The 23,286-nt window shown below is 66.9% G+C and overlaps 3 protein-coding genes across 8 annotated transcripts; 2 read left to right on the forward strand and 1 right to left on the reverse strand.

The window, feature by feature from the left end:
* Positions 1–145: 145 nt before the first annotated feature.
* On the reverse strand, positions 146–2,817 carry AIP (aryl hydrocarbon receptor interacting protein). 2 transcript variants are annotated; one of them, XM_053944875.1, is made up of 6 exons: positions 2,217–2,817; positions 1,895–2,074; positions 1,512–1,700; positions 1,157–1,333; positions 929–1,070; positions 146–843 (listed from the first exon to the last, which is right to left on the reverse strand). In XM_053944875.1, the coding sequence occupies exons 1-6, from the start codon at positions 2,772–2,774 to the stop codon at positions 638–640; spliced, it is 1,452 nt and encodes a 483-aa protein (XP_053800850.1). In that variant the 5' UTR covers positions 2,775–2,817; the 3' UTR covers positions 146–637. The 2 variants fall into 2 exon arrangements, with proteins under 2 accessions (XP_053800850.1, XP_053800851.1); XM_053944876.1 differs by having other exon boundaries at positions 771–843; positions 937–1,070.
* A 1,498-nt stretch (positions 2,818–4,315) lies between these two features.
* Positions 4,316–15,602, forward strand: LOC128789720 (antigen WC1.1-like). Its single transcript, XM_053945885.1, has 17 exons — positions 4,316–4,662; positions 4,729–5,031; positions 5,105–5,419; positions 5,535–6,971; positions 7,135–7,230; positions 7,444–7,527; positions 7,762–7,902; positions 8,087–8,200; positions 8,705–8,980; positions 11,156–11,476; positions 11,565–12,251; positions 12,325–12,639; positions 12,755–14,191; positions 14,351–14,446; positions 14,660–14,743; positions 14,978–15,118; positions 15,303–15,602. The coding sequence occupies exons 1-17, from the start codon at positions 4,398–4,400 to the stop codon at positions 15,416–15,418; spliced, it is 6,228 nt and encodes a 2,075-aa protein (XP_053801860.1). The 5' UTR covers positions 4,316–4,397; the 3' UTR covers positions 15,419–15,602.
* A 602-nt stretch (positions 15,603–16,204) lies between these two features.
* Positions 16,205–22,807, forward strand: LOC128789203 (antigen WC1.1-like). Of its 5 annotated transcripts, none has more exons than XM_053944870.1 (11): positions 16,205–16,440; positions 18,357–18,677; positions 18,766–19,086; positions 19,150–19,452; positions 19,526–19,840; positions 19,956–21,167; positions 21,228–21,392; positions 21,556–21,651; positions 21,865–21,948; positions 22,183–22,323; positions 22,508–22,807. In XM_053944870.1, exons 1-11 carry the CDS (start codon positions 16,254–16,256, stop codon positions 22,621–22,623), a joined length of 3,261 nt encoding a protein of 1,086 aa, XP_053800845.1. In that variant the 5' UTR covers positions 16,205–16,253; the 3' UTR covers positions 22,624–22,807. The 5 variants fall into 5 exon arrangements, with proteins under 5 accessions (XP_053800845.1, XP_053800848.1, XP_053800849.1 ...); XM_053944873.1 differs by having other exon boundaries at positions 21,249–21,392; XM_053944874.1 differs by having other exon boundaries at positions 19,956–20,708; positions 20,796–21,392.
* Positions 22,808–23,286: the final 479 nt, after the last annotated feature.

The raw sequence follows: 23,286 nt of genomic DNA on the forward strand, positions 1-23,286 counted from the left end.
GGCACAGCATTTGCATCATAAGCAATTTAGGACAGGGAAAAGAGCCTGGGGTGTGTGGGCTGTGTGGATGCTGACACCCTCCCCCTCTCCAACTTGGTTTCCCCTTGTTTTACGTCTAGCAGCAAATTTTTGTGTGACCAGGGGGTGTGACTGGTTTTACTTGAGTTTATCTTGGCATAGCATGACCAGAGATTTATAGAGATAGCAGGAACAAGCTGTTACTCTATATAAAATATTCCCGACACTGACATGACAAGAGAAGAAGACACTGGTTTGGGATGATAGCAGCAGCCTGGAGAAGTGACAATGCGGTGGCATACAGAACAGGCATGAACGGGTTGGAGGTGGGGCCAAGGCTCAGTGCCGCCCCTCCACGGCCACCATAAAGTATAAAAACATCAAATAAGTGATAAAAGTTGGCAGGAAGCAGCAGGCTTTTGTCACCCACACATGCCTGGCGTGACGATGAGCCCCAGCTGTGTCCCCAGGCCGTGGTGAGCTCCGGGGCCATTTCCACTGACTTCAAATAAGTAAAATCTGTATTAAACATTAATAAACATCCATGACCATTCCACATGTGGAATATCTAAAAGAACCTGTCCTGAGAGCACTGGGCTCTCCCTTGCAGCCACAGACTCTACTGGGAGAAGATGCCCTTGAAGCGGATCTTGTCTTCGGCATCCTTCTCCCGCAGCCGTGCTTCCAGGCTCCGCAGCTCCTTGGACACCACAGGGCGCAGCGAGGGGTCGAGCGCCAGGACTTTGGCAAAGTCAGCCTGCGCCTCGGCCACATTCCACACGGCCGCATGGGCCTTGCCCCGCTTGAAGTAGGCCTTGACATTGTCTGTGGGGAGAGAGCCAGGGTCAGCAGAGCATGGGGGTGTCCTGGTGCCTGCCACAGCCACCTGGGATGGCTCGTGGCTCCTTACCCTCGTACTTGTTGAGGATGGAGGAGCAGTGGTCCAGCACCTCGTAGTACTCCTCACACTGCAGCTTGCACTGGCAGTAGTTTAAGAGCAGGGGTGTGATCTTCTGGTCGAGCTCGATCCAGTCTGGAGAGCCTGGCTGCTCCTGTGGCAGACAGAGCAGGGGGAGTGAGGGGCAGCTCTCAAGCCCTGCATTCCCGAGGATGCCTGTGTGTATGTGGGGAAACCCACCTTCATTTGCAGGTTCTTGAGACAGGCGATGGCATCGTAGTATTTGGCAGCCGCCTCAGGCACCTTGCCCTGCCGGTACAGCTCGTTGCCTTCCTTGTGGATCTGGGGCACAGCCTGGAGCTTCTCCTCATCTGTCATGGCCCATGGGTCCTGCTGGTAGGAGCCAGGTGGCTCCACCTGCCAGCACCCCATCATGGAATCAGAGAACAGGATCATGGAATTGTTTAGGTTGGAGAAGACCTCTAGAATCATTGAGTCCTGCACTGCCAGGGCAACTACTAAACCACATCCCACATGCCACATCTGTGTGTTTTCTGGACACTTCCACCCTGAGCTCCCCATGCCGGCACCTCACCTTCAGCACCTCGATGTCAAAGATGAGGGGCTGGGGGTTCTTCTGGAGCTCATCGAGGTCGGGGTACCCCAGGGAGTAGTGCTCGTGCATCTGGGCGATGCTGCAGCAGTGCCGCTGCCCCTCCAGCGGGTCCTTCCCTGCTGCGATGTTCCGCAGGCTCTTGGACACTAGCGGGTAAAGCACCACGTGCTGCGGGAGGGAAAGGAGCCGGAATTGAGGAGGGCAGGGGGAAAAGTATAAGGATGCTCCAGCCTCGAGCCTCACGGCTGGAGCGCACCGGGGCGCCCGCAACCCCCGCCCACGCCATAAAGTCACCGCCCACCCGCGCAGACCACGCCCCCGAGCCACAAACCACGCCCCCTCGAGGTCCCGGTCCCGCCCACCTTGGCGTCGCAGCGGAAGCGCGCGCGCTCGCCGGGCCGCATGGTTCGCAGCGCCGCTTCCCAGACCGGCAGCTTGAACTTTTTCCCGGCGATGAGCTCCATGGGCTTCCCCCGCGCCCTGCTGTCGTCCACCGGCGTCTCCTCATCGCCGCACCGCAGCGTTCGGTAGTGGAAAGTGGCCTGAAGGAGCAGGAGGAGCCCGCGGTGTCACCATGGCGACGCAGGCGGGGGGGGGGGGGGAAAGAGGCGCGCATGCGCGCCTCCCCCGCCGCGTTCCGCTTCCCACATCCCCCCACCCCGCCCATCCCCCCGCAGACCTGACCTTGGTGCCGTCGCGGAAGTCTGGCAGCGGACCGGTGCCCTCCCGCAGCACCTCCTTGTCCACGCCGTCCGCCCGCAGCTGCTCGACTTGCTGCGCCATCGCGCCCGCTCCGCCCGCGTCGCCAGCCCTGCCTCGGCCGCCTCTGCTCGGTTCTTTCCGGATAGTCGCGGCTGCGCGGGGCTCCCCCTGCCGGCCCGGAGGTGGCGCTGCGGGGCGGGGGCTCCGGGAATGGGGCGTGGTCGTGGGAAGGGGGCGTGGCCAGCGGCGGCACCCGCGCCCGGTTCCCACGTCGTTCCCCCGGTTTCCCGTCTCCCCCCCACGCTCCTCGGGCGCCATTCCAGGAGACACGGGAGGCATTCCGGAATGAAAACCTCCTGTGACGCTTTGCCACCTACATGGAAAGGCCGCGGTGTGGATTGGGAGGAGGATAATGTCGCCGAGACCCACTGTGAGGGCTCCCGCCCGCCGCGGAGAGTGCGTAGCCGGGTCGTCACCTCCCGCCAGCCCTTGTCGGGTCCCAGTGCGGTCAGGAAGGACAGGCAGCCGCGGCAAGGCCATGCGACACCGTTGGTGGAGACACCTCAGAGCTTACCAGGGTTCAGCCCAGCCCACTAGCCATCCAGGACACTGGCAAGTGGCAGGTGCCCAGTACCACAGAAAGGCTGGTGGCTCATGGAGGTGACTGCGCTGCTGCAGGACTGACCCCATAGGGAGCACACTGTTCTGCCGGCACTGTCCCTGCTCAGCACTGCTGGAGGTGGGTCAGGCCCATCGTCACCCTCACACTCAGCAGAGAACACAAGAGGGCTTCTGCTCCCCCCTCTTGTACCCCTTCTTTTTCGTTTGATCCCAGCTTACACAGGAGGGGCCCCAAAAAATCAAGAGGGCTCTGTGCCACTCCGCGATTGTGGCTTCACGGTGGGGCAGGGGCGGCGGAGCTGCAGCGTTATCAGCGGCAGCGCAGGTGTCGGGAGGCGCGTGCGGACGCCGGGAGCCGCCGGGGGGTAACCGCCTCCTTCCTGCGCTGGCGGCGAGGCGAGCGCGGGGCCGCAGCTGCGGCGGCAGCGCCATGTGCCAGCGCCGCCGCGAGGGACCGGGGAGCTGGCACCTGGCAGCCCCGCGCGGAGCCGGGGGCTGCTGGCACCCCCCGCGGGGGCTCCGAGCCGCCGGGAGGGGAGCGCCCCGAGGATGGGGGCTTTGAGCTTTGCAGGTGCCCGAGCTAGATGTGGTCCCGTGGACGCTTTTGCAAGGATGTGGGCTGAAGGCTGTCATCGCCATCAGGATGGCTCTTGTCGGGCTCCAGCAGCAGCGTTGGAGGCCCGGGGGATGGAAGGGGGATAGAAGGGCCCCCGCAGGGCAGGTGCTGTGGGAGGACTGTCTCCCCCCGGAGACATCCGGGTGGCAGCCCACTGTGGCGAGGTGTGTGACGCCAGAAGCGCAGGCGAGGCTCATATTTGGGCACGGAGCAGGTTATTGGAGGCCGCGGCCCCTCAGCCGGGAGATGAGGCGCCTGATAAAGGCTGCCCTGGTGCTGCTGCCTGCATTAGCTCGGGCGCTGGTGTGCGAGAGCTGCCCCGGCTGCGCTGGGTCGGGGCCGGTGGCCATGGGGCCGGTGGCGGCGCTGGGGCTGCTGGTGTGCGTGCGGCTGTGTGCGGGTGAGTGGCGGGCGGGCGGGAGCGGGGCCCGCGGCGGTGGCGGGCCCGGCTCAGCAGCCTCCGTGCCGCAGGCTCCGGGGAGCTGCGTCTGGTGGGCGGCGGCGGCGGGCGCTGTGCCGGGCGCGTGGAGGTGAAGCACGGCGGTGAGTGGGGCTCCGTGTGCGTCTTCGACGGCGACAGGGAAGCTCTCTGGGCCGTGGTGGTGTGCCGGCAGCTGGGCTGTGGCCGGGTGGCCAGGGCGTCCCCGTACGCCCCGTTCGGGCAGGGCAGTGGGCGGATCTGGCTGCAGCCCTACTTCTGCCGTGGGACCGAGGATACGCTGGAGGAGTGTCCGCACTTCGGATGGGGACGGCACTTCTGCGGCCACGAGCGGGACGTGGGGGTGACCTGCACAGGTGAGGGGACACGCTGGCTGTGCTGGGCCAGCCACCTTGTGGGCAGGTCTGAGGTGAGGCGGTGTCCCTGTGCAGATGCCGTGGAGCTGAGGCTGGCGGGCGGCAGCAGTCCCTGTGCCGGGAGGGTGGAAATGAAGCTGCAGGGACAGTGGGGCTCGGTGACAGATGACACCTGGGACCTGAAGGACGCCGAGGTGGTTTGCCAGCATGTGGGCTGTGGCTCGGCTTCCGGTGCCTACTACGCCCTTGACACCTTCGGTTTAGGTGTTGGGCTCATCAGCCTGGCCCTGGTGGACTGCAGTGGGAACGAGGCCACACTCTTGGACTGCAAAATCCGAGGCTGGGGACCCTATAACAGCAGCATTCATGACTTGGACATTGCCGTTTTCTGCCAAGGTAGGAGCTGGGCTTGGGGGGGACGGGGCACTTCCTGCACATCTCTTGACTGCACTGCTCCTGCAGGGTTCTCCCGGCTAGTCGGAGGTGATGGAGCCTGTGCCGGGCGTCTGGAGGTGCGTCAGGGCCGGGCCTGGGTCGGTGTCTGTGAGGATCAGGTGGACATGAAGGCGGCCCAGGTGGTGTGCAGGGAGCTGGGCTGCGGTGAGGCGCTCGCCATCCCTGGCCGTGCTGGATTTGGGAGAGGATCAGGATCATTCTGGGACAGGGGCTTCCAGTGCAATGGCAGCGAGCCCCTCCTCAGTGCCTGTGCCCGGCGTCCAGCCCACAGGCAGGGCTGCACCGGCCCTGCCAGCGTCACCTGCTCGTGTAAGTGCTGGGGACACCGGGGGCTGTTGGGGTGCCTGCGCCATGGCCCCCCTCAACGCCCTTCCTGCCACAGCCTACACGGGCTTCCGGCTGGGCAACAGCAGCTCGGGATGCTCCGGGCGAGTGGAGGTGGCGGTGCGGGGCACGTGGGGATCCGTCTGCGCCAGCGAGTGGGACCTGGCCGACGCGCACGTCCTGTGCCGCCAGCTGGGCTGCGGCCGCGCCTTCAGCGTGCCCCCGGGAGGCTCCTTCGGCAGCGGGGAGGGGCCGCTGCGGCCGGACGCCTTCGGCTGCAGCGGGAGCGAGCGGCACCCGGGCGAGTGCCCCGTGGCCGTGCTGGGGAAGCCGCCCTGTGCGCCGGGAAACGCCGCCGCCGTCAACTGCTCAGGTGTGCGAGGCGGCTCTGTGAGGAGCCTGAAGGGCTGCTGGGCCCTTCCATAAAACTGGGAGGAGGGGGTGTCGGGATATTTTGGGATGACGGGCTGAGTTCGACCATTTCATAGGCAGTGTCGAGTCCCTGCGGCTGGTGGAAGGTGAGACCCGGTGCGATGGGTTTCTGGAGATGGCCGTAAGCACCGGGGCGTGGCACCGTGTACCAGGAGAGGTTTCGCCCGTACGGAATTTCAGCAAAGTGTGCTGGGAGCTGGGCTGTGGAGGACTGGACAGGACTGATGCTGTCCATGGTCAGATCTACCTGTTGGATGTCAACACGACGGAGAAGCCCATGACAGAACGGGTGATTCCAACCATCATGGACACAACCCCCAATGTGACCACTGGGACAATTGGCGATGATAATTTTGGGTATGAAAGGGAATTTGTCACGACTGCAGCAGCTGACATCCCTCATGGGAGCTACACTGTGTGCTCAGGTGGGTGTTGCGAGAGGGGCCGGAGGTGGCGGTGCCCCAGGCAGCCACCCCAGCCCATGCCTTCCGTGCCCACAGGCAGCCGGCAGGTGAGGCTGGTGGGGAGCTCTGGGCGCTGTGCCGGGCGCGTGGAGGTCTATTCCGGTGGCAGCTGGAGCTCCGTGTGCCAGGAAGGCTGGGACCTGCAGGACGCCGCCGTTGTCTGCCGGCAGCTGGGCTGTGGCAGGGCACTGGATGCGCCGAGCTCGGCACGCTCGGGCGCCGTCCCAGGGCCGCTGTGGCCGTACATCCCCGACTGCTCCGGGTCCGAGGAGTCTCTCTGGGAATGCGGGCGCACGGAACGGCGCCAGTGCGGGCGCGGCGGCGGGGCAGGGGCCGTCTGCTCAGGTCAGTGCCGGGCACCCCCAGATCAGGGCCCAGCAGAGGCCCCGGGGGGTTCCTGGCCGTGCCGTGACCCCCCTGCACCCCTTGCAGAGCAGCTCCTCGTGCAGCTGGCAGGAGGCCACGGGCGCTGCCGGGGCTACCTGGAGGTGTCCTACAACGGCACCTGGGGCCGCGTGTGTGCCAGCGGCACCAGCAGCGGCACCGCCGCCGCCGTCTGCCGCCAGCTGGGCTGTGGGGACCAGGGCTCGCTCTCACCTGTCCCCTCCCAGCAGCCATCCCTTGCGTGGCTGGCCTGGGTGGGCTGTGAGGACGGGGCCCGCTCGCTCTGGGGGTGCCCCTCGGCCCCCTGGCACCTGCAGAGCTGTGGCACCGACGGGTACGCACAAGTGGAGTGTGAGGAGGACAGTGATGGCACCTCTGATGGACACAGCGCCCCATATCCAGAGGGTGCCACCAGCACAGGTAGCTCTGCCCGTGCCTGCATCCCCCACAGCGGGCTGGCTGGGATCCCCCTCCCCTCAGTGCCTGCCCGTGTCCCCACAGGTGTCCCCAGCAGAACGCCCTCAGCAGTGGCCCTGGGGACTGTGCCTGTGCCCACTGTGCTGTGCGTGGTGCTGGGGACGCTGCTGTGCCTGGCCCTGGGTGCCCTGGCCCTGCTGCTGTGCCGTGCCCGTGCCCGACACCGAGGTGGGTGCCGGTGGGTGCCGGTGGGCGCCGGTGGGTGAGGACAGATCCGCTTTGGGGGTCCAGGGGCTCCTGTCCTGTGGAACAGCTCAGAAGTTGGCCAGGGGTGATCCTGGTGCCACCCACAGGGCCCAGGGCCCCAGGTAAGTGCTGCATCTCCTTCCAGGCCCTGGCAAAGCTGCAGATGCCACCTCCATCGCTGTCTACGAGGAGCTGGATTACAAAGCCATGCCAGAGTACCAGGAGGTGCCCACTCCCCCAGGTGGGTGCCCCTTTTGTGTCCTGGCTGTGTCCAGAGTGAAGGCTCTGCCTGACAGCCCCACGGCAGCTTGAGGTCCTGGTGGCCCTGCTGCGGCTCCTGGCCATGGGCTGTGGGTGTCCCTCGGTGCCACAACAGCCCTGCTCTGTAGGGTGAGGTTCTGTCACCTGCGGTGCCACTTGAGGCCAGCCCCAAGTCCCTGTTTGTCCCCTGCAGGTTCCCTGTCGGAGGGATGGGTGAAGAAGCTGCCGTATTACACCGGGGACAGCGTGGAGGGGAGTGACTCTGAGGCAGCACCAGGTAGGGCCACAGGGCCCGAAGCCAGCAGGGAGAGCTGGGGAGAGGGGACACACCCGGGCTGGGGTGGGCTCTGAGGGGACAATTGCCCCCTTGTTAGTGCAGCGAAACATCGCCTTTCCCTGTGGGACCACAGGGCCTCCAGCAGGTGCCCAGTGGAAAGGCTGGAGGAGATGGCACAGCCAGAGCCCGGCCAGGGACACTGGTCACTGCCATGGCCCCCTCTGCTTTTCCCAGATCCCCCTGCCCAGCCCGAGCAAGGAAGCCCGGATGGCTACGACGATGCCCTGGATGTGCCACAGGAGGCCCCTGCTCCCAGCACGGGGGACATCTCTGAGGGAGTGGCACGGCAGAAGTGGATCTGTGTCCTCCCCACAGGTAAGAGGGCTCACAGCTGCCCTGTCCCCTCTGCAGAGCCACTCCATGGCAGGGTTTGGCTCTGGGGGCAGGCAGGGCCCCAGCAGCAGATCCATGGGTGCCGTGGTCAGATCCCAGGCGGGGTCTGTCAGGGGGGACATGGAGCTGCCTGCCCCCTCAGACACCTTTTCCTGCTGTCCCCAAGGTGGGATCTCGTCCCCTCCAAGTTCCCCAGGAGCCACCAAGGACCCCACGGATCAGCCCCCTGGGCACATGGACTATGATGATGTGGGCTGCAGCGCCCTGGGGACACTGCCGTGAGGATGTCCTGGCCATGCCACAGCCCTGGGGACACGTGTGTGGCAGTGTGGTGGGGCCCTGCCCATGGAAGTCAGCCCTCGCTGTCCAGCACTGCAGGAAAGCAGCTCCTGTGTAGGGATTTTCTTTGATTTCAGTGTGAATTTCCCTTTTTTCCTATTAAAATCCAAACTGGTCAGAGACTCACTCCCAGGCCTGGGACCTCATTTCTGGGGCTTGCCCTTCTGTCCCGGGTCCATCAGACATTCCTTAGGAACAAGGGGGCAGGAAGTGGAACAACAGACACATCCCTGAGAATGGTGGGCTGAGGGGGAAGAGCACAGGAGGATTGCTGGGATTGTCTGCAGGGCCTTTATTTATCAGTGCCAAATGCACAGAACTGTTACCAGCAAGAGCGAGGGGAAAAGGGAGAGGGCAGGAGGCGGAGCCCAGCCCGCAGATGCAGCAGGATCTCCTCCCTGTGCCCCGCGGGTGGGGCAGGCTCAGCCCCACTCTCAGCACTGAGGGCTGGGCTGGGAATGGCTCTGGTTGTTGGAAGGACTTGTCCTAAAGGAGGGGAGGTCTCCTGAAGGAGGGGAGCGCCTTCCTGCCCCCCTGCAGCACCCCGCGGTGGCAGGGCAGCCGGGCCATGGCCCCTGCCTGCGGCACGTCGTGCTCCAGGAGGTTCCCGATCTTCAGGGCGGGCTGCAGAGCCCGGAGCGCGTCCAGATCCTGCAGCAGGGCCTGGCTGAAGCCGTCCGTGCTCAGCCTGGGCGTGCAGGAGGCAGGAGAAGAGGAGAAGGTGCTGGAGCTTGTGGGGAGGGAGGGAGGGAGGGAGGGAGGTGCAGACGCAGCCGCGATGCCGGTGCGGCCCTGCCTGTCCCGCAGGCTCCGCTGCCCGGCTCGGGAATGCCGGGCATGGGAGGGGCCGTGGCAGGGCCCTCATTCACCCGAGGCTCCGCAGCGGGCAGGCGGGATGCCGGAGCTGCTGGCGGAGCTGCAGGACGCCGTGGGCTCCCAGCTGGGTGTCACTCAGGCCCAGGCAGGTGAGACGGGGCCCCTGCAGCAGCCGCGCAGCCAGGGCTGGGCAGGAGGCGCCCGACAGGCGGCAGCTGCCCAGCCTGTGGGAGCGAGGGAAACAGGGAAGGAGGGCTTTGGCCTCTGCCCGCTCAGCTGCTCCAGGTGGGAAGGGCGGAGCAGTGGCTGAGGTCCTCGCAGCAGCAGGGGCTGGTGCGGCGGCAATAGCGCAGCCCAAAGAGAGCCCTCGGGACAGACCGGCAGAGCCCAGCGAGGGCCCCCAGGGGTATCCGTGGACTCGGAGAGCTCCTGTCCCCTGTGGCCGGGGCAGCTGGCAGCCATCCAGCCAGGCAGGCACCCGCTGCCCTCCTGTTGTGACCCCCACCGACCCGGCCCGCTGTGGGCTCCGTGCGGTGCGTGCGTGTGTGAGCGGAGCAGCCCCGGACAGTGCCCGGTGCCGCAGTGCCCGGCAGCGCGGGGGGATGGGGCAGGGCAGCTCCTCCCGCCGCCGCACAGCGAGGGACCGGGACGTTCTGCCCGCGGGGAATTGCTGCGGTGCCGCTGGCTGGGGAGCAGCTGCAGTTCCAGCTGCTGCGTCTGCTCCGCGGGGGAGCGCGGGACGGGAGTCCGGGAAGTGGCCATCGTTTGCCTAAGGAAGGGCCGGGGAAAGCGTGATCCCGGCCAGGTGAGGGACGCTGAGAGTGACTGCGGGATACGGGGATCAGGAGGAAGAGAGACTTGTGTTTGGATTTTTGTGTGCTTGCAAAGTGTGGGGCTCAAAGCCCTTTTCCATTTCCTGGGACAGTCCTGGGAGGAACCAGTTGGGGTTGTTTCTGTATTGCTGCGGTAGCAGCACGAGGGTTTACGGGGGGAGAGAAATGCGACTGTGCCTTGGGAAAGCTGGGCTGAAAGGGGTGAGGAAAGGTGAGGTCTGGATGTCGGAGCGGGTGTTCCGGGAAGCTCCGGGGCCAGCGGGAGTCCAAGGAGAGGCGGAGCTGGAAGGGGCGTCGGTGTCAGCAGTGCAAGTGGATGCGTGCGTTGGGAATGTGGTGCCAGAGAGTGCGGTGGAGGGAGAGAGCGGGCAGTTTGCTGCGGAGCGCGGCTGCCGAGCTGCAGGGGGACGGAGCGGCGGGGCAGGGGCGGCGGAGCTGCAGCGTTATCGGCGGCGGCGCAGGTGTCGGGAGGCGCGTGCGGTCGCCGGCGACGCCGGGAGCCGCCGGGGGGTAACCGCCTCCTTCCTGCGCTGGCGGCGAGGCGAGCGCGGGGCCGCAGCTGCGGCGGCAGCGCCATGTGCCAGCGCCGCCGCGAGGGACCGGGGAGCTGGCACCTGGCAGCCCCGCGCGGAGCCGGGGGCTGCTGGCACCCCCCGCGGGGGCTCCGAGCCGCCGGGAGGGGAGCGCCCCGAGGATGGGGGCTTTGAGCTTTGCAGGTGCCCGAGCTAGATGTGGTCCCGTGGACGCTTTTGCAAGGATGTGGGCTGAAGGCTGTCATCGCCATCAGGATGGCTCTTGTCGGGCTCCAGCAGCAGCGTTGGAGGCCCGGGGGATGGAAGGGGGATAGAAGGGCCCCCGCAGGGCAGGTGCTGTGGGGGGGCTGTCTCCCCCCGGAGACATCCGGGTGGCAGCCCACTGTGGCGAGGTGTGTGACGCCAGAAGCGCAGGCGAGGCTCATATTTGGGCACGGAGCAGGTTATTGGAGGCCGCGGCCCCGCAGCCGGGAGATGAGGCGCCTGATAAAGGCTGCCCTGGTGCTGCTGCCTGCATTGGCTCGGGCGCAGGTGTGCGAGAGCTGCCCCGGCTGCGCTGGGTCGGGGCCGGTGGCCATGGGGCCGGTGGCCATGGGGCCGGTGGCGGCGCTGGGGCTGCTGGTGTGCGTGCGGCTGTGTGCGGGTGAGTGGCGGGCGGGCGGGAGCGGGGCCCGCGGCGGTGGCGGGCCCGGCTCAGCAGCCTCCGTGCCGCAGGCTCCGGGGAGCTGCGTCTGGTGGGCGGCGGCGGGCGCTGTGCCGGGCGCGTGGAGGTGAAGCACGGCGGTGAGTGGGGCTCCGTGTGCGTCTTCGACTACGACGGGGCAGCTCTCTGGGCCGTGGTGGTGTGCCGGCAGCTGGGCTGTGGCCGGGTGGCCAGGGCGTCCCCGTACGCCCCGTTCGGGCAGGGCAGTGGGCGGATCTGGCTGCAGCCCTTCTTCTGCTTGGGAACCGAGGATACGCTGGAGGAGTGTCCGCACTTCGGATGGGGACGGCACTTCTGCGGCCACGAGCGGGACGTGGGGGTGACCTGCACAGGTGAGGGGACACGCTGGCTGTGCTGGGCCAGCCACCTTGTGCTGGTGCACCGTGGGCAGGTCTGAGCTGAGGCGGTGTCCCTGTGCAGATGCCGTGGAGCTGAGGCTGGCGGGCGGCAGCAGTGCCTGTGCCGGGAGGGTGGAGGTGAAGCTGCAGGGACAGTGGGGCTCGGTGGCTGACGACAACTGGGACATGGAGGACGCCGAGGTGGTTTGCCAGCATGTGGGCTGTGGCTCGGCTTCCGGTGCCTACTACGCCCGTGACACCTTCGGTTTAGATGTTGGGCTCATCAGCCTGGCCCTGGTGGACTGCAGTGGGAAGGAGGCCACACTCTTGGACTGCACCATCCGTGGCTGGGGACCCTATAACAGCAGCATTCATGAGTTTGACACTGCCGTTTTCTGCCAAGGTAGGAGCTGGGCTTGGGGGGGACGGGGCACTTCCTGCACATCCCTTGACACTGCTCCTGCAGGGTTCTCCCGGCTAGTCGGAGGTGATGGAGCCTGTGCCGGGCGTCTGGAGGTGCGTCAGGGCCGAGCCTGGGTCGGTGTCTGTGAGGATCAGGTGGACATGAAGGCGGCTCAGGTGGTGTGCAGGGAGCTGGGCTGCGGTGAGGCGCTCGCCATCCCTGGCCGTGCTGGATTTGGGAGAGGATCAGGATCATTCTGGGACAGGGGCTTCCAGTGCAATGGCAGCGAGCCCCTCCTCAGTGCCTGTGCCCGGCGTCCGGCCCACAGGCAGGGCTGCACCGGCCCTGCCAGCGTCACCTGCTCGTGTAAGTGCTGGGGACACCGGGGGCTGTTGGGGTGCCTGCGCCATGGCCCCCCTCAACGCCCTTCCTGCCACAGCCTACACGGGCTTCCGGCTGGGCAACAGCAGCTCGGGATGCTCCGGGCGAGTGGAGGTGGCGGTGCGGGGCACGTGGGGATCCGTCTGCGCCAGCGAGTGGGACCTGGCCGACGCGCACGTCCTGTGCCGCCAGCTGGGCTGCGGCCGCGCCTTCAGCGTGCCCCCGGGAGGCTCCTTCGGCAGCGGGGAGGGGCCGCTGCGGCCGGACGCCTTCGGCTGCAGCGGGAGCGAGCGGCACCCGGGCGAGTGCCCCGTGGCCGTGCTGGGGAAGCCGCCCTGTGCGCCGGGAAACGCCGCCGCCGTCAACTGCTCAGGTGTGCGAGGCGGCTCTGTGAGGAGCCTGAAGGGCTGCTGGGCCCCTCCCTAAACCCGGGAGCAGAGGGTGTCGGGATATTTTGGGATGAAGGGCTGAGTTCGACCATTTCATAGGCAGTGTCGAGTCCCTGCGGCTGGTGGAAGGTGAGACCCGGTGCGATGGGTTTCTGGAGATGGCCGTAAGCACCGGGGCGTGGCACCGTGTACCAGGAGAGGTTTCGCCCGCACGGAATTTCAGCAAAGTGTGCTGGGAGCTGGGCTGTGGAGGACTGGACAGGACTGATGCTGTCCATGGTCAGATCTACCTGTTGGATGTCAACACGACGGAGAAGCCCATGACAGAACGGGTGATTCCAACCATCATGGACACGACCCGCAATGTGACCACTGGGACCATTAGCGATGATAATTTTGGGTATGAAAGGGAGTTTGTCACGACTGCAGCAGCTGACATCCCTCATGGGAGCTACACTGTGTGCTCAGGTGGGTGTTGCGAGAGGGGCCGGAGGTGGCGGTGCCCCAGGCAGCCACCCCAGCCCATGCCTTCCGTGCCCACAGGCAGCCGGCAGGTGAGGCTGGTGGGGAGCTCTGGGCGCTGTGCCGGGCGCGTGGAGGTCTATTCCGGTGGCAGCTGGAGCTCCGTGTGCCAGGAAGGCTGGGACCTGCAGGACGCCGCCGTTGTCTGCCGGCAGCTGGGCTGTGGCAGGGCACTGGATGCGCCGAGCTCGGCGCGCTCGGGCGCCGTCCCAGGGCCGCTGTGGCCGTACATCCCCGACTGCTCCGGGTCCGAGGAGTCTCTCTGGGAATGCGGGCGCACGGAACGGCGCCAGTGCGGGCGCGGCGGCGGGGCAGGGGCCGTCTGCTCAGGTCAGTGCCGGGCACCCCCAGATCAGGGCCCAGCAGAGGCCCCGGGGGGTTCCTGGCCGTGCCGTGACCCCCCTGCACCCCTTGCAGAGCAGCTCTCCGTGCAGCTGGCAGGAGGCCACGGGCGCTGCCGGGGCTACCTGGAGGTGTCCTACAACGGCACCTGGGGCCGCGTGTGCGCCAGCGGCACCAGCAGCGGCACCGCCGCCGCCGTCTGCCGCCAGCTGGGCTGTGGGGACCAGGGCTCGCTCTCACCTGTCCCCTCCCAGCAGCCATCCCTTGCGTGGCTGGCCTGGGTGGGCTGTGAGGACGGGGCCCGCTCGCTCTGGGGGTGCCCCTCGGCCCCCTGGCACCTGCAGAGCTGTGGCACCGACGGGTACGCACAAGTGGAGTGTGAGGAGGACAGTGATGGCACCTCTGATGGACACAGCGCCCCATATCCAGAGGGTGCCACCAGCACAGGTAGCTCTGCCCGTGCCTGCATCCCCCACAGCGGGCTGGCTGGGATCCCCCTCCCCTCAGTGCCTGCCCGTGTCCCCACAGGTGTCCCCAGCAGAACGCCCTCAGCAGTGGCCCTGGGGACTGTGCCTGTGCCCACTGTGCTGTGCGTGGTGCTGGGGATGCTGCTGTGCCTGTCCCTGGGTGCCCTGGCCCTGCTGCTGTGCCGTGCCCGTGCCCGACGCCGAGGTGGGTGCCGGTGGGTGCCGGTGGGTGGGGGTGGGGACAGATGCGCTTTGGGGGTCCAGGGGCTCCTGTCCTGTGGAACAGCTCAGAACTTGGCCAGGGGTGATCCCGGTGCCACCCACAGGGCCCAGGGCCCCAGGTAAGTGCTGCATCTCCTTCCAGGCCCTGGCAAAGCTGCAGATGCCACCTCCGATGCTATTTACGAGGAGCTGGATTACAAAGCCATGCCAGAGTACCAGGAGGTGCCCACTCCCCCAGGTGGGTGCCCCTTTTGTGTCCCGGCTGTGTCCAGAGTGAAGGCTCTGCCTGACAGCCCCACGGCAGCTTGAGGTCCTGGTGGCCCTGCTGCAGCTCCTGGCCATGGGCTGTGGGTGTCCCTCGGTGCCACAACAGCCCTGCTCTGTAGGGTGAGGTTCTGTCACCTGCGGTGCCACTTGAGGCCAGCCCCAAGTCCCTGTTTGTCCCCTGCAGGTTCCCTGTCGGAGGGATGGGTGAAGAAGCTGCCGTATTACACCGGGGACAGCGTGGAGGGGAGTGACACCATGGCAGCGCCAGGTAGGGCCACAGGGCCCGAAGCCAGCAGGGAAAGCTGGGGAGAGGGGACACACCCGGGCTGGGGTGGGCTCTGAGGGGACAATTGCCCCCTTGTTAGTGCAGCGAAACATCGCCTTTCCCTGTGGGACCACAGGGCCTCCAGCAGGTGCCCAGTGGAAAGGCTGGAGGGGATGGCACAGCCAGAGCCCGGCCAGGGACACTGGTCACTGCCATGGCCCCCTCTGCTTTTCCCAGATCCCCCTGCCCAGCCCGAGCAAGGAAGCCCGGATGGCTACGACGATGCCCTGGATGTGCCACAGGAGGCCCCTGCTCCCAGCACGGGGGACATCTCTGAGGGAGTGGCACGGCAGAAGTGGATCTGTGTCCTCCCCACAGGTAAGAGGGCTCACAGCTGCCCTGTCCCCTCTGCAGAGCCACTCCATGGCAGGGTTTGGCTCTGGGGGCAGGCAGGGCCCCAGCAGCAGATCCATGGGTGCCGTGGTCAGATCCCAGGCGGGGTCTGTCAGGGGGGACATGGAGCTGCCTGCCCCCTCAGACACCTTTTCCTGCTGTCCCCAAGGTGGGATCTCGTCCCCTCCAAGTTCCCCAGGAGCCACCAAGGACCCCACGGATCAGCCCCCTGGGCACATGGACTATGATGATGTGGGCTGCAGCGCCCTGGGGACACTGCCGTGAGGATGTCCTGGCCATGCCACAGCCCTGGGGACACGTGTGTGGCAGTGTGGTGGGGCCCTGCCCATGGAAGTCAGCCCTCGCTGTCCAGCACTGCAGGAAAGCAGCTCCTGTGTAGGGATTTTCTTTGATTTCAGTGTGAATTTCCCTTTTTTCCTATTAAAATCCAAACTGGTCAGAGACTCACTCCCAGGCCTGCGACCTCATTTCTGGGGCTTGCCCTTCTGTCCTGGGTCCATCAGACATTCCTTAGGAACAAGGGGGCAGGAAGTGGAACAACAGACACATCCTTGGGCATGGTGGGCTGAGGGGGAAGAGCACAGGAGGATTGCTGGGATTGTCTGCAGGGCCTTTATTTATCAGTGCCAAATGCACAGAACTGTTACCAGCAAGAGCGAGGGGAAAAGGGAGAGGGCAGGAGGCGGAGCCCAGCCCGCAGATGCAGCAGGATCTCCTCCCTGTGCCCCGCGGGTGGGGCAGGCTCAGCCCCACTCTCAGCACTGAGGGCTGGGCTGGGAATGGCTCTGGTTGTTGGAAGGACTTGTCCTAAAGGAGGGGAGGTCTCCTGAAGGAGGGGAGCGCCTTCCTGCCCCCCTGCAGCACCCCGCGGTGGCAGGGCAGCCGGGCCATGGCCCCTGCCTGCGGCACGTCGTGCTCCAGGAGGTTCCCGATCTTCAGGGCGGGCTGCAGAGCCCGGAGCGCGTCCAGATCCTGCAGCAGGGCCTGGCTGAAGCCGTCCGTGCTCAGCCTGGGCGTGCAGGAGGCAGGAGAAGAGGAGAAGGTGCTGGAGCTTGTGGGGAGGGAGGGAGGGAGGGAGGGAGGTGCAGACGCAGCCGCGATGCCGGTGCGGCCCTGCCTGTCCCGCAGGCTCCGCTGCCCGGCTCGGGAATGCCGGGCATGGGAGGGGCCGTGGCAGGGCCCTCATTCACCCGAGGCTCCGCAGCGGGCAGGCGGGATGCCGGAGCTGCTGGCGGAGCTGCAGGACGCCGTGGGCTCCCAGCTGGGTGTCACTCAGGCCCAGGCAGGTGAGACGGGGCCCCTGCAGCAGCCGCGCAGCCAGGGCTGGGCAGGAGACGCCCGACAGGCGGCAGCTGCCCAGCCTGTGGGAGCGAGGGAAACAGGGAAGGAGGGCTTTGGCCTCTGCCCGCTCAGCTGCTCCAGGTGGGAAGGGCGGAGCAGTGGCTGAGGTCCTCGCAGCAGCAGGGGCTGGTGCGGCGGCAATAGCGCAGCCCAAAGAGAGCCCTCGGGACAGACCGGCAGAGCCCAGCGAGGGCCCCCAGGGGTATCCGTGGACTCGGAGAGCTCCTGTCCCCTGTGGCCGGGGCAGCTGGCAGCCATCCAGCCAGGCAGGCACCCGCTGCCCTCCTGTTGTGACCCCCACCGACCCGGCCCGCTGTGGGCTCCGTGCGGTGCGTGCGTGTGTGAGCGGAGCAGCCCCGGACAGTGCCCGGTGCCGCAGTGCCCGGCAGCGCGGGGGGATGGGGCAGGGCAGCTCCTCCCGCCGCCGCACAGCGAGGGACCGGGACGTTCTGCCCGCGGGGAATTGCTGCGGTGCCGCTGGCTGGGGAGCAGCTGCAGTTCCAGCTGCTGCGTCTGCTCCGCGGGGGAGCGCGGGACGGGAGTCCGGGAAGTGGCCATCGTTTGCCTAAGGAAGGGCCGGGGAAAGCGTGATCCCGGCCAGGTGAGGGACGCTGAGAGTGACTGCGGGATACGGGGATCAGGAGGAAGAGAGACTTGTGTTTGGATTTTTGTGTGCTTGCAAAGTGTGGGGCTCAAAGCCCTTTTCCATTTCCTGGGACAGTCCTGGGAGGAACCAGTTGGGGTTGTTTCTGTATTGCTGCGGTAGCAGCACGAGGGTTTACGGGGGGAGAGAAATGCGACTGTGCCTTGGGAAAGCTGGGCTGAAAGGGGTGAGGAAAGGTGAGGTCTGGATGTCGGAGCGGGTGTTCCGGGAAGCTCCGGGGCCAGCGGGAGTCCAAGGAGAGGCGGAGCTGGAAGGGGCGTCGGTGTCAGCAGTGCAAGTGGATGCGTGCGTTGGGAATGTGGTGCCAGAGAGTGCGGTGGAGGGAGAGAGCGGGCAGTTTGCTGCGGAGCGCGGCTGCCGAGCTGCAGGGGGACGGAGCGGCGGGGCAGGGGCGGCGGAGCTGCAGCGTTATCGGCGGCGGCGCAGGTGTCGGGAGGCGCGTGCGGTCGCCGGCGACGCCGGGAGCCGCCGGGGGGTAACCGCCTCCTTCCTGCGCTGGCGGCGAGGCGAGCGCGGGGCCGCAGCTGCGGCGGCAGCGCCATGTGCCAGCGCCGCCGCGAGGGACCGGGGAGCTGGCACCTGGCAGCCCCGCGCGGAGCCGGGGGCTGCTGGCACCCCCCGCGGGGGCTCCGAGCCGCCGGGAGGGGAGCGCCCCGAGGATGGGGGCTTTGAGCTTTGCAGGTGCCCGAGCTAGATGTGGTCCCGTGGACGCTTTTGCAAGGATGTGGGCTGAAGGCTGTCATCGCCATCAGGATGGCTCTTGTCGGGCTCCAGCAGCAGCGTTGGAGGCCCGGGGGATGGAAGGGGGATAGAAGGGCCCCCGCAGGGCAGGTGCTGTGGGGGGGCTGTCTCCCCCCGGAGACATCCGGGTGGCAGCCCACTGTGGCGAGGTGTGTGACGCCAGAAGCGCAGGCGAGGCTCATATTTGGGCACGGAGCAGGTTATTGGAGGCCGCGGCCCCTCAGCCGGGAGATGAGGCGCCTGATAAAGGCTGCCCTGGTGCTGCTGCCTGCATTGGCTCGGGCGCAGGTGTGCGAGAGCTGCCCAGGCTGCGCTGGGTCGGGGCCGGTGGCCATGGGGCCGGTGGCGGCGCTGGGGCTGCTGGTGTGCGTGCGGCTGTGTGCGGGTGAGTGGCGGGCGGGCGGGAGCGGGGCCCGCGGCGGTGGCGGGCCCGGCTCAGCAGCCTCCGTGCCGCAGGCTCCGGGGAGCTGCGTCTGGTGGGCGGCGGCGGGCGCTGTGCCGGGCGCGTGGAGGTGAAGCACGGCGGTGAGTGGGGCTCCGTGTGCGTCTTCGACTACGACTGGGAAGCTCTCTGGGCCGTGGTGGTGTGCCGGCAGCTGGGCTGTGGCCGGGTGGCCAGCTCGTCCCCGTACGCCCCGTTCGGGCAGGGCAGTGGGCGGATCTGGCTGCAGCCCTTCTTCTGCCGAGGCGCCGAGGATACGCTGGAGGAGTGTCGGCACTTCGGATGGGGACGGCACTTCTGCGGCCACGAGCGGGACGTGGGGGTGACCTGCACAGGTGAGGGGACACGCTGGCTGTGCTGGGCCAGCCACCTTGTGCTGGTGCACCGTGGGCAGGTCTGAGCTGAGGCGGTGTCCCTGTGCAGATGCCGTGGAGCTGAGGCTGGCGGGCGGCAGCAGTGCCTGTGCCGGGAGGGTGGAGGTGAAGCTGCAGGGACAGTGGGGCTCGGTGGGCGACAACGACTGGGACATGGAGGACGCCGAGGTGGTTTGCCAGCATGTGGGCTGTGGCTCGGCTTCCGGTGCCTACTACGCCCGTGACACCTTCGGTTTAGGGGGCTGGCTCGTCAGCCTGGTCCAGGTGGACTGCAGTGGGAACGAGGCCACACTTTGGGACTGCAAGATCCGTAGCTGGGGACTCTATAACAGCAGCGTCCATTATTGGGACGCTGCCGTTGCCTGCCAAGGTAGGAGCTGGGCTTGGGGGGGACGGGGCACTTCCTGCACATCCCTTGACACTGCTCCTGCAGGGTTCTCCCGGCTAGTCGGAGGTGATGGAGCCTGTGCCGGGCGTCTGGAGGTGCGTCAGGGCCGGGCCTGGGTCGGTGTCTGTGAGGATCAGGTGGACATGAAGGCGGCCCAGGTGGTGTGCAGGGAGCTGGGCTGCGGTGAGGCGCTCGCCATCCCTGGCCGTGCTGGATTTGGGAGAGGATCAGGATCATTCTGGGACAGGGGCTTCCAGTGCAATGGCAGCGAGCCCCTCCTCAGTGCCTGTGCCCGGCGTCCGGCCCACAGGCAGGGCTGCACCGGCCCTGCCAGCGTCACCTGCTCGTGTAAGTGCTGGGGACACCGGGGGCTGTTGGGGTGCCTGCGCCATGGCCCCCCTCAACGCCCTTCCTGCCACAGCCTACACGGGCTTCCGGCTGGGCAACAGCAGCTCGGGATGCTCCGGGCGAGTGGAGGTGGCGGTGCGGGGCACGTGGGGATCCGTCTGCGCCAGCGAGTGGGACCTGGCCGACGCGCACGTCCTGTGCCGCCAGCTGGGCTGCGGCCGCGCCTTCAGCGTGCCCCCGGGAGGCTCCTTCGGCAGCGGGGAGGGGCCGCTGCGGCCGGACGCCTTCGGCTGCAGCGGGAGCGAGCGGCACCCGGGCGAGTGCCCCGTGGCCGTGCTGGGGAAGCCGCCCTGTGCGCCGGGAAACGCCGCCGCCGTCAACTGCTCAGGTGTGCGAGGCGGCTCTGTGAGGAGCCTGAAGGGCTGCTGGGCCCCTCCCTAAACCCGGGAGCAGAGGGTGTCGGGATATTTTGGGATGAAGGGCTGAGTTCGACCATTTCATAGGCAGTGTCGAGTCCCTGCGGCTGGTGGAAGGTGAGACCCGGTGCGATGGGTTTCTGGAGATGGCCGTAAGCACCGGGGCGTGGCACCGTGTACCAGGAGAGGTTTCGCCCGTACGGAATTTCAGCAAAGTGTGCTGGGAGCTGGGCTGTGGAGGACTGGACAGGACTGATGCTGTCCATGGTCAGATCTACCTGTTGGATGTCAACACGACGGAGAAGCCCATGACAGAACGGGTGATTCCAACCATCATGGACACGACCCGCAATGTGACCACTGGGACAATTGGCGATGATAATTTTGGGTATGAAAGGGAATTTGTCACGACTGCAGCAGCTGACATCCCTCATGGGAGCTACACTGTGTGCTCAGGTGGGTGTTGCGAGAGGGGCCGGAGGTGGCGGTGCCCCAGGCAGCCACCCCAGCCCATGCCTTCCGTGCCCACAGGCAGCCGGCAGGTGAGGCTGGTGGGGAGCTCTGGGCGCTGTGCCGGGCGCGTGGAGGTCTATTCCGGTGGCAGCTGGAGCTCCGTGTGCCAGGAAGGCTGGGACCTGCAGGACGCCGCCGTTGTCTGCCGGCAGCTGGGCTGTGGCAGGGCACTGGATGCGCCGAGCTCGGCACGCTCGGGCGCCGTCCCAGGGCCGCTGTGGCCGTACATCCCCGACTGCTCCGGGTCCGAGGAGTCTCTCTGGGAATGCGGGCGCACGGAACGGCGCCAGTGCGGGCGCGGCGGCGGGGCAGGGGCCGTCTGCTCAGGTCAGTGCCGGGCACCCCCAGATCAGGGCCCAGCAGAGGCCCCGGGGGGTTCCTGGCCGTGCCGTGACCCCCCTGCACCCCTTGCAGAGCAGCTCTCCGTGCGGCTGGCAGGAGGCCACGGGCGCTGCCGGGGCTACCTGGAGGTGTCCTACAACGGCACCTGGGGCCGCGTGTGCGCCAGCGGCACCAGCAGCGGCACCGCCGCCGCCGTCTGCCGCCAGCTGGGCTGTGGGGACCAGGGCTCGCTCTCACCTGTCCCCTCCCAGCAGCCATCCCTTGCGTGGCTGGCCTGGGTGGGCTGTGAGGACGGGGCCCGCTCGCTCTGGGGGTGCCCCTCGGCCCCCTGGCACCTGCAGAGCTGTGGCACCGACGGGTACGCACAAGTGGAGTGTGAGGAGGACAGTGATGGCACCTCTGATGGACACAGCGCCCCATATCCAGAGGGTGCCACCAGCACAGGTAGCTCTGCCCGTGCCTGCATCCCCCACAGCGGGCTGGCTGGGATCCCCCTCCCCTCAGTGCCTGCCCGTGTCCCCACAGGTGTCCCCAGCAGAACGCCCTCAGCAGTGGCCCTGGGGACTGTGCCTGTGCCCACTGTGCTGTGCGTGGTGCTGGGGATGCTGCTGTGCCTGTCCCTGGGTGCCCTGGCCCTGCTGCTGTGCCGTGCCCGTGCCCGACGCCGAGGTGGGTGCCGGTGGGTGCCGGTGGGTGCTGGTGGGTGGGGACAGATGCGCTTTGGGGGTCCAGGGGCTCCTGTCCTGTGGAACAGCTCAGAAGTTGGCCAGGGGTGATCCTGGTGCCACCCACAGGGCCCAGGGCCCCAGGTAAGTGCTGCATCACATTCCAGGCCCTGGCAAAGCTGCAGATGCCACCTCCATCGCTGTCTACGAGGAGCTGGATTACAAAGCCATGCCAGAGTACCAGGAGGTGCCCACTCCCCCAGGTGGGTGCCCCTTTTGTGTCCCGGCTGTGTCCAGAGTGAAGGCTCTGCCTGACAGCCCCACGGCAGCTTGAGGTCCTGGTGGCCCTGCTGCGGCTCCTGGCCATGGGCTGTGGGTGTCCCTCGGTGCCACAACAGCCCTGCTCTGTAGGGTGAGGTTCTGTCACCTGCGGTGCCACTTGAGGCCAGCCCCAAGTCCCTGTTTGTCCCCTGCAGGTTCCCTGTCGGAGGGATGGGTGAAGAAGCTGCCGTATTACACCGGGGACAGCGTGGAGGGGAGTGACTCTGAGGCAGCACCAGGTAGGGCCACAGGGCCCGAAGCCAGCAGGGAGAGCTGGGGAGAGGGGACACACCCGGGCTGGGGTGGGCTCTGAGGGGACAATTGCCCCCTTGTTAGTGCAGCGAAACATCGCCTTTCCCTGTGGGACCACAGGGCCTCCAGCAGGTGCCCAGTGGAAAGGCTGGAGGAGATGGCACAGCCAGAGCCCGGCCAGGGACACTGGTCACTGCCATGGCCCCCTCTGCTTTTCCCAGATCCCCCTGCCCAGCCCGAGCAAGGAAGCCCGGATGGCTACGACGATGCCCTGGATGTGCCACAGGAGGCCCCTGCTCCCAGCACGGGGGACATCTCTGAGGGAGTGGCACGGCAGAAGTGGATCTGTGTCCTCCCCACAGGTAAGAGGGCTCACAGCTGCCCTGTCCCCTCTGCAGAGCCACTCCATGGCAGGGTTTGGCTCTGGGGGCAGGCAGGGCCCCAGCAGCAGATCCATGGGTGCTGTGGTCAGATCCCAGGCGGGGTCTGTCAGGGGGGACATGGAGCTGCCTGCCCCCTCAGACACCTTTTCCTGCTGTCCCCAAGGTGGGATCTCGTCCCCTCCAAGTTCCCCAGGAGCCACCAAGGACCCCACGGATCAGCCCCCTGGGCACATGGACTATGATGATGTGGGCTGCAGCGCCCTGGGGACACTGCCGTGAGGATGTCCTGGCCATGCCACAGCCCTGGGGACACGTGTGTGGCAGTGTGGTGGGGCCCTGCCCATGGAAGTCAGCCCTCGCTGTCCAGCACTGCAGGAAAGCAGCTCCTGTGTAGGGATTTTCTTTGATTTCAGTGTGAATTTCCCTTTTTTCCTATTAAAATCCAAACTGGTCAGAGACTCACTCCCAGGCCTGCGACCTCATTTCTGGGGCTTGCCCTTCTGTCCTGGGTCCATCAGACATTCCTTAGGAACAAGGGGGCAGGAAGTGGAACAACAGACACATCCTTGGGCATGGTGGGCTGAGGGGGAAGAGCACAGGAGGATTGCTGGGATTGTCTGCAGGGCCTTTATTTATCAGTGCCAAATGCACAGAACTGTTACCAGCAAGAGCGAGGGGAAAAGGGAGAGGGCAGGAGGCGGAGCCCAGCCCGCAGATGCAGCAGGATCTCCTCCCTGTGCCCCGCGGGTGGGGCAGGCTCAGCCCCACTCTCAGCACTGAGGGCTGGGCTGGGAATGGCTCTGGTTGTTGGAAGGACTTGTCCTAAAGGAGGGGAGGTCTCCTGAAGGAGGGGAGCGCCTTCCTGCCCCCCTGCAGCACCCCGCGGTGGCAGGGCAGCCGGGCCATGGCCCCTGCCTGCGGCACGTCGTGCTCCAGGAGGTT

The sequence above is a fragment of the Vidua chalybeata genome, chromosome 6 (genome assembly GCF_026979565.1).
Source record: "Vidua chalybeata isolate OUT-0048 chromosome 6, bVidCha1 merged haplotype, whole genome shotgun sequence".
NCBI classification, from domain to species: domain Eukaryota; kingdom Metazoa; phylum Chordata; class Aves; order Passeriformes; family Viduidae; genus Vidua; species Vidua chalybeata.

What these genes read in the sequence shown, in the direction of transcription:
- AIP (XM_053944875.1), bottom strand. Translation starts at nt 2,774, where the DNA reads ATGGCCTTGCCGCGGCTGCCTGTCCTTCCTGACCGCACTGGGACCCGA. An exon ending in ACTTCCGCGACGGCACCAAG is followed by an intron (nt 2,075 to 2,216) that starts GTCAGGTCTGCG and finishes CTGCTCCTTCAG; the next exon opens with GCCACTTTCCACTACCGAAC. An exon ending in TCAAGAACCTGCAAATGAAG is followed by an intron (nt 1,071 to 1,156) that starts GTGGGTTTCCCC and finishes TGTCTGCCACAG; the next exon opens with GAGCAGCCAGGCTCTCCAGA.
- LOC128789720 (XM_053945885.1), top strand. Translation starts at nt 4,398, where the DNA reads ATGAAGCTGCAGGGACAGTGGGGCTCGGTGACAGATGACACCTGGGAC. An exon ending in CGTGGGGGTGACCTGCACAG is followed by an intron (nt 11,477 to 11,564) that starts GTGAGGGGACAC and finishes GTCCCTGTGCAG; the next exon opens with ATGCCGTGGAGCTGAGGCTG. An exon ending in GGAGGTGCCCACTCCCCCAG is followed by an intron (nt 14,447 to 14,659) that starts GTGGGTGCCCCT and finishes TGTCCCCTGCAG; the next exon opens with GTTCCCTGTCGGAGGGATGG.
- LOC128789203 (XM_053944869.1), top strand. Translation starts at nt 16,254, where the DNA reads ATGCCGGTGCGGCCCTGCCTGTCCCGCAGGCTCCGCTGCCCGGCTCGG. An exon ending in TGCCAGCGTCACCTGCTCGT is followed by an intron (nt 19,453 to 19,525) that starts GTAAGTGCTGGG and finishes TTCCTGCCACAG; the next exon opens with CCTACACGGGCTTCCGGCTG. An exon ending in GGAGGTGCCCACTCCCCCAG is followed by an intron (nt 21,652 to 21,864) that starts GTGGGTGCCCCT and finishes TGTCCCCTGCAG; the next exon opens with GTTCCCTGTCGGAGGGATGG.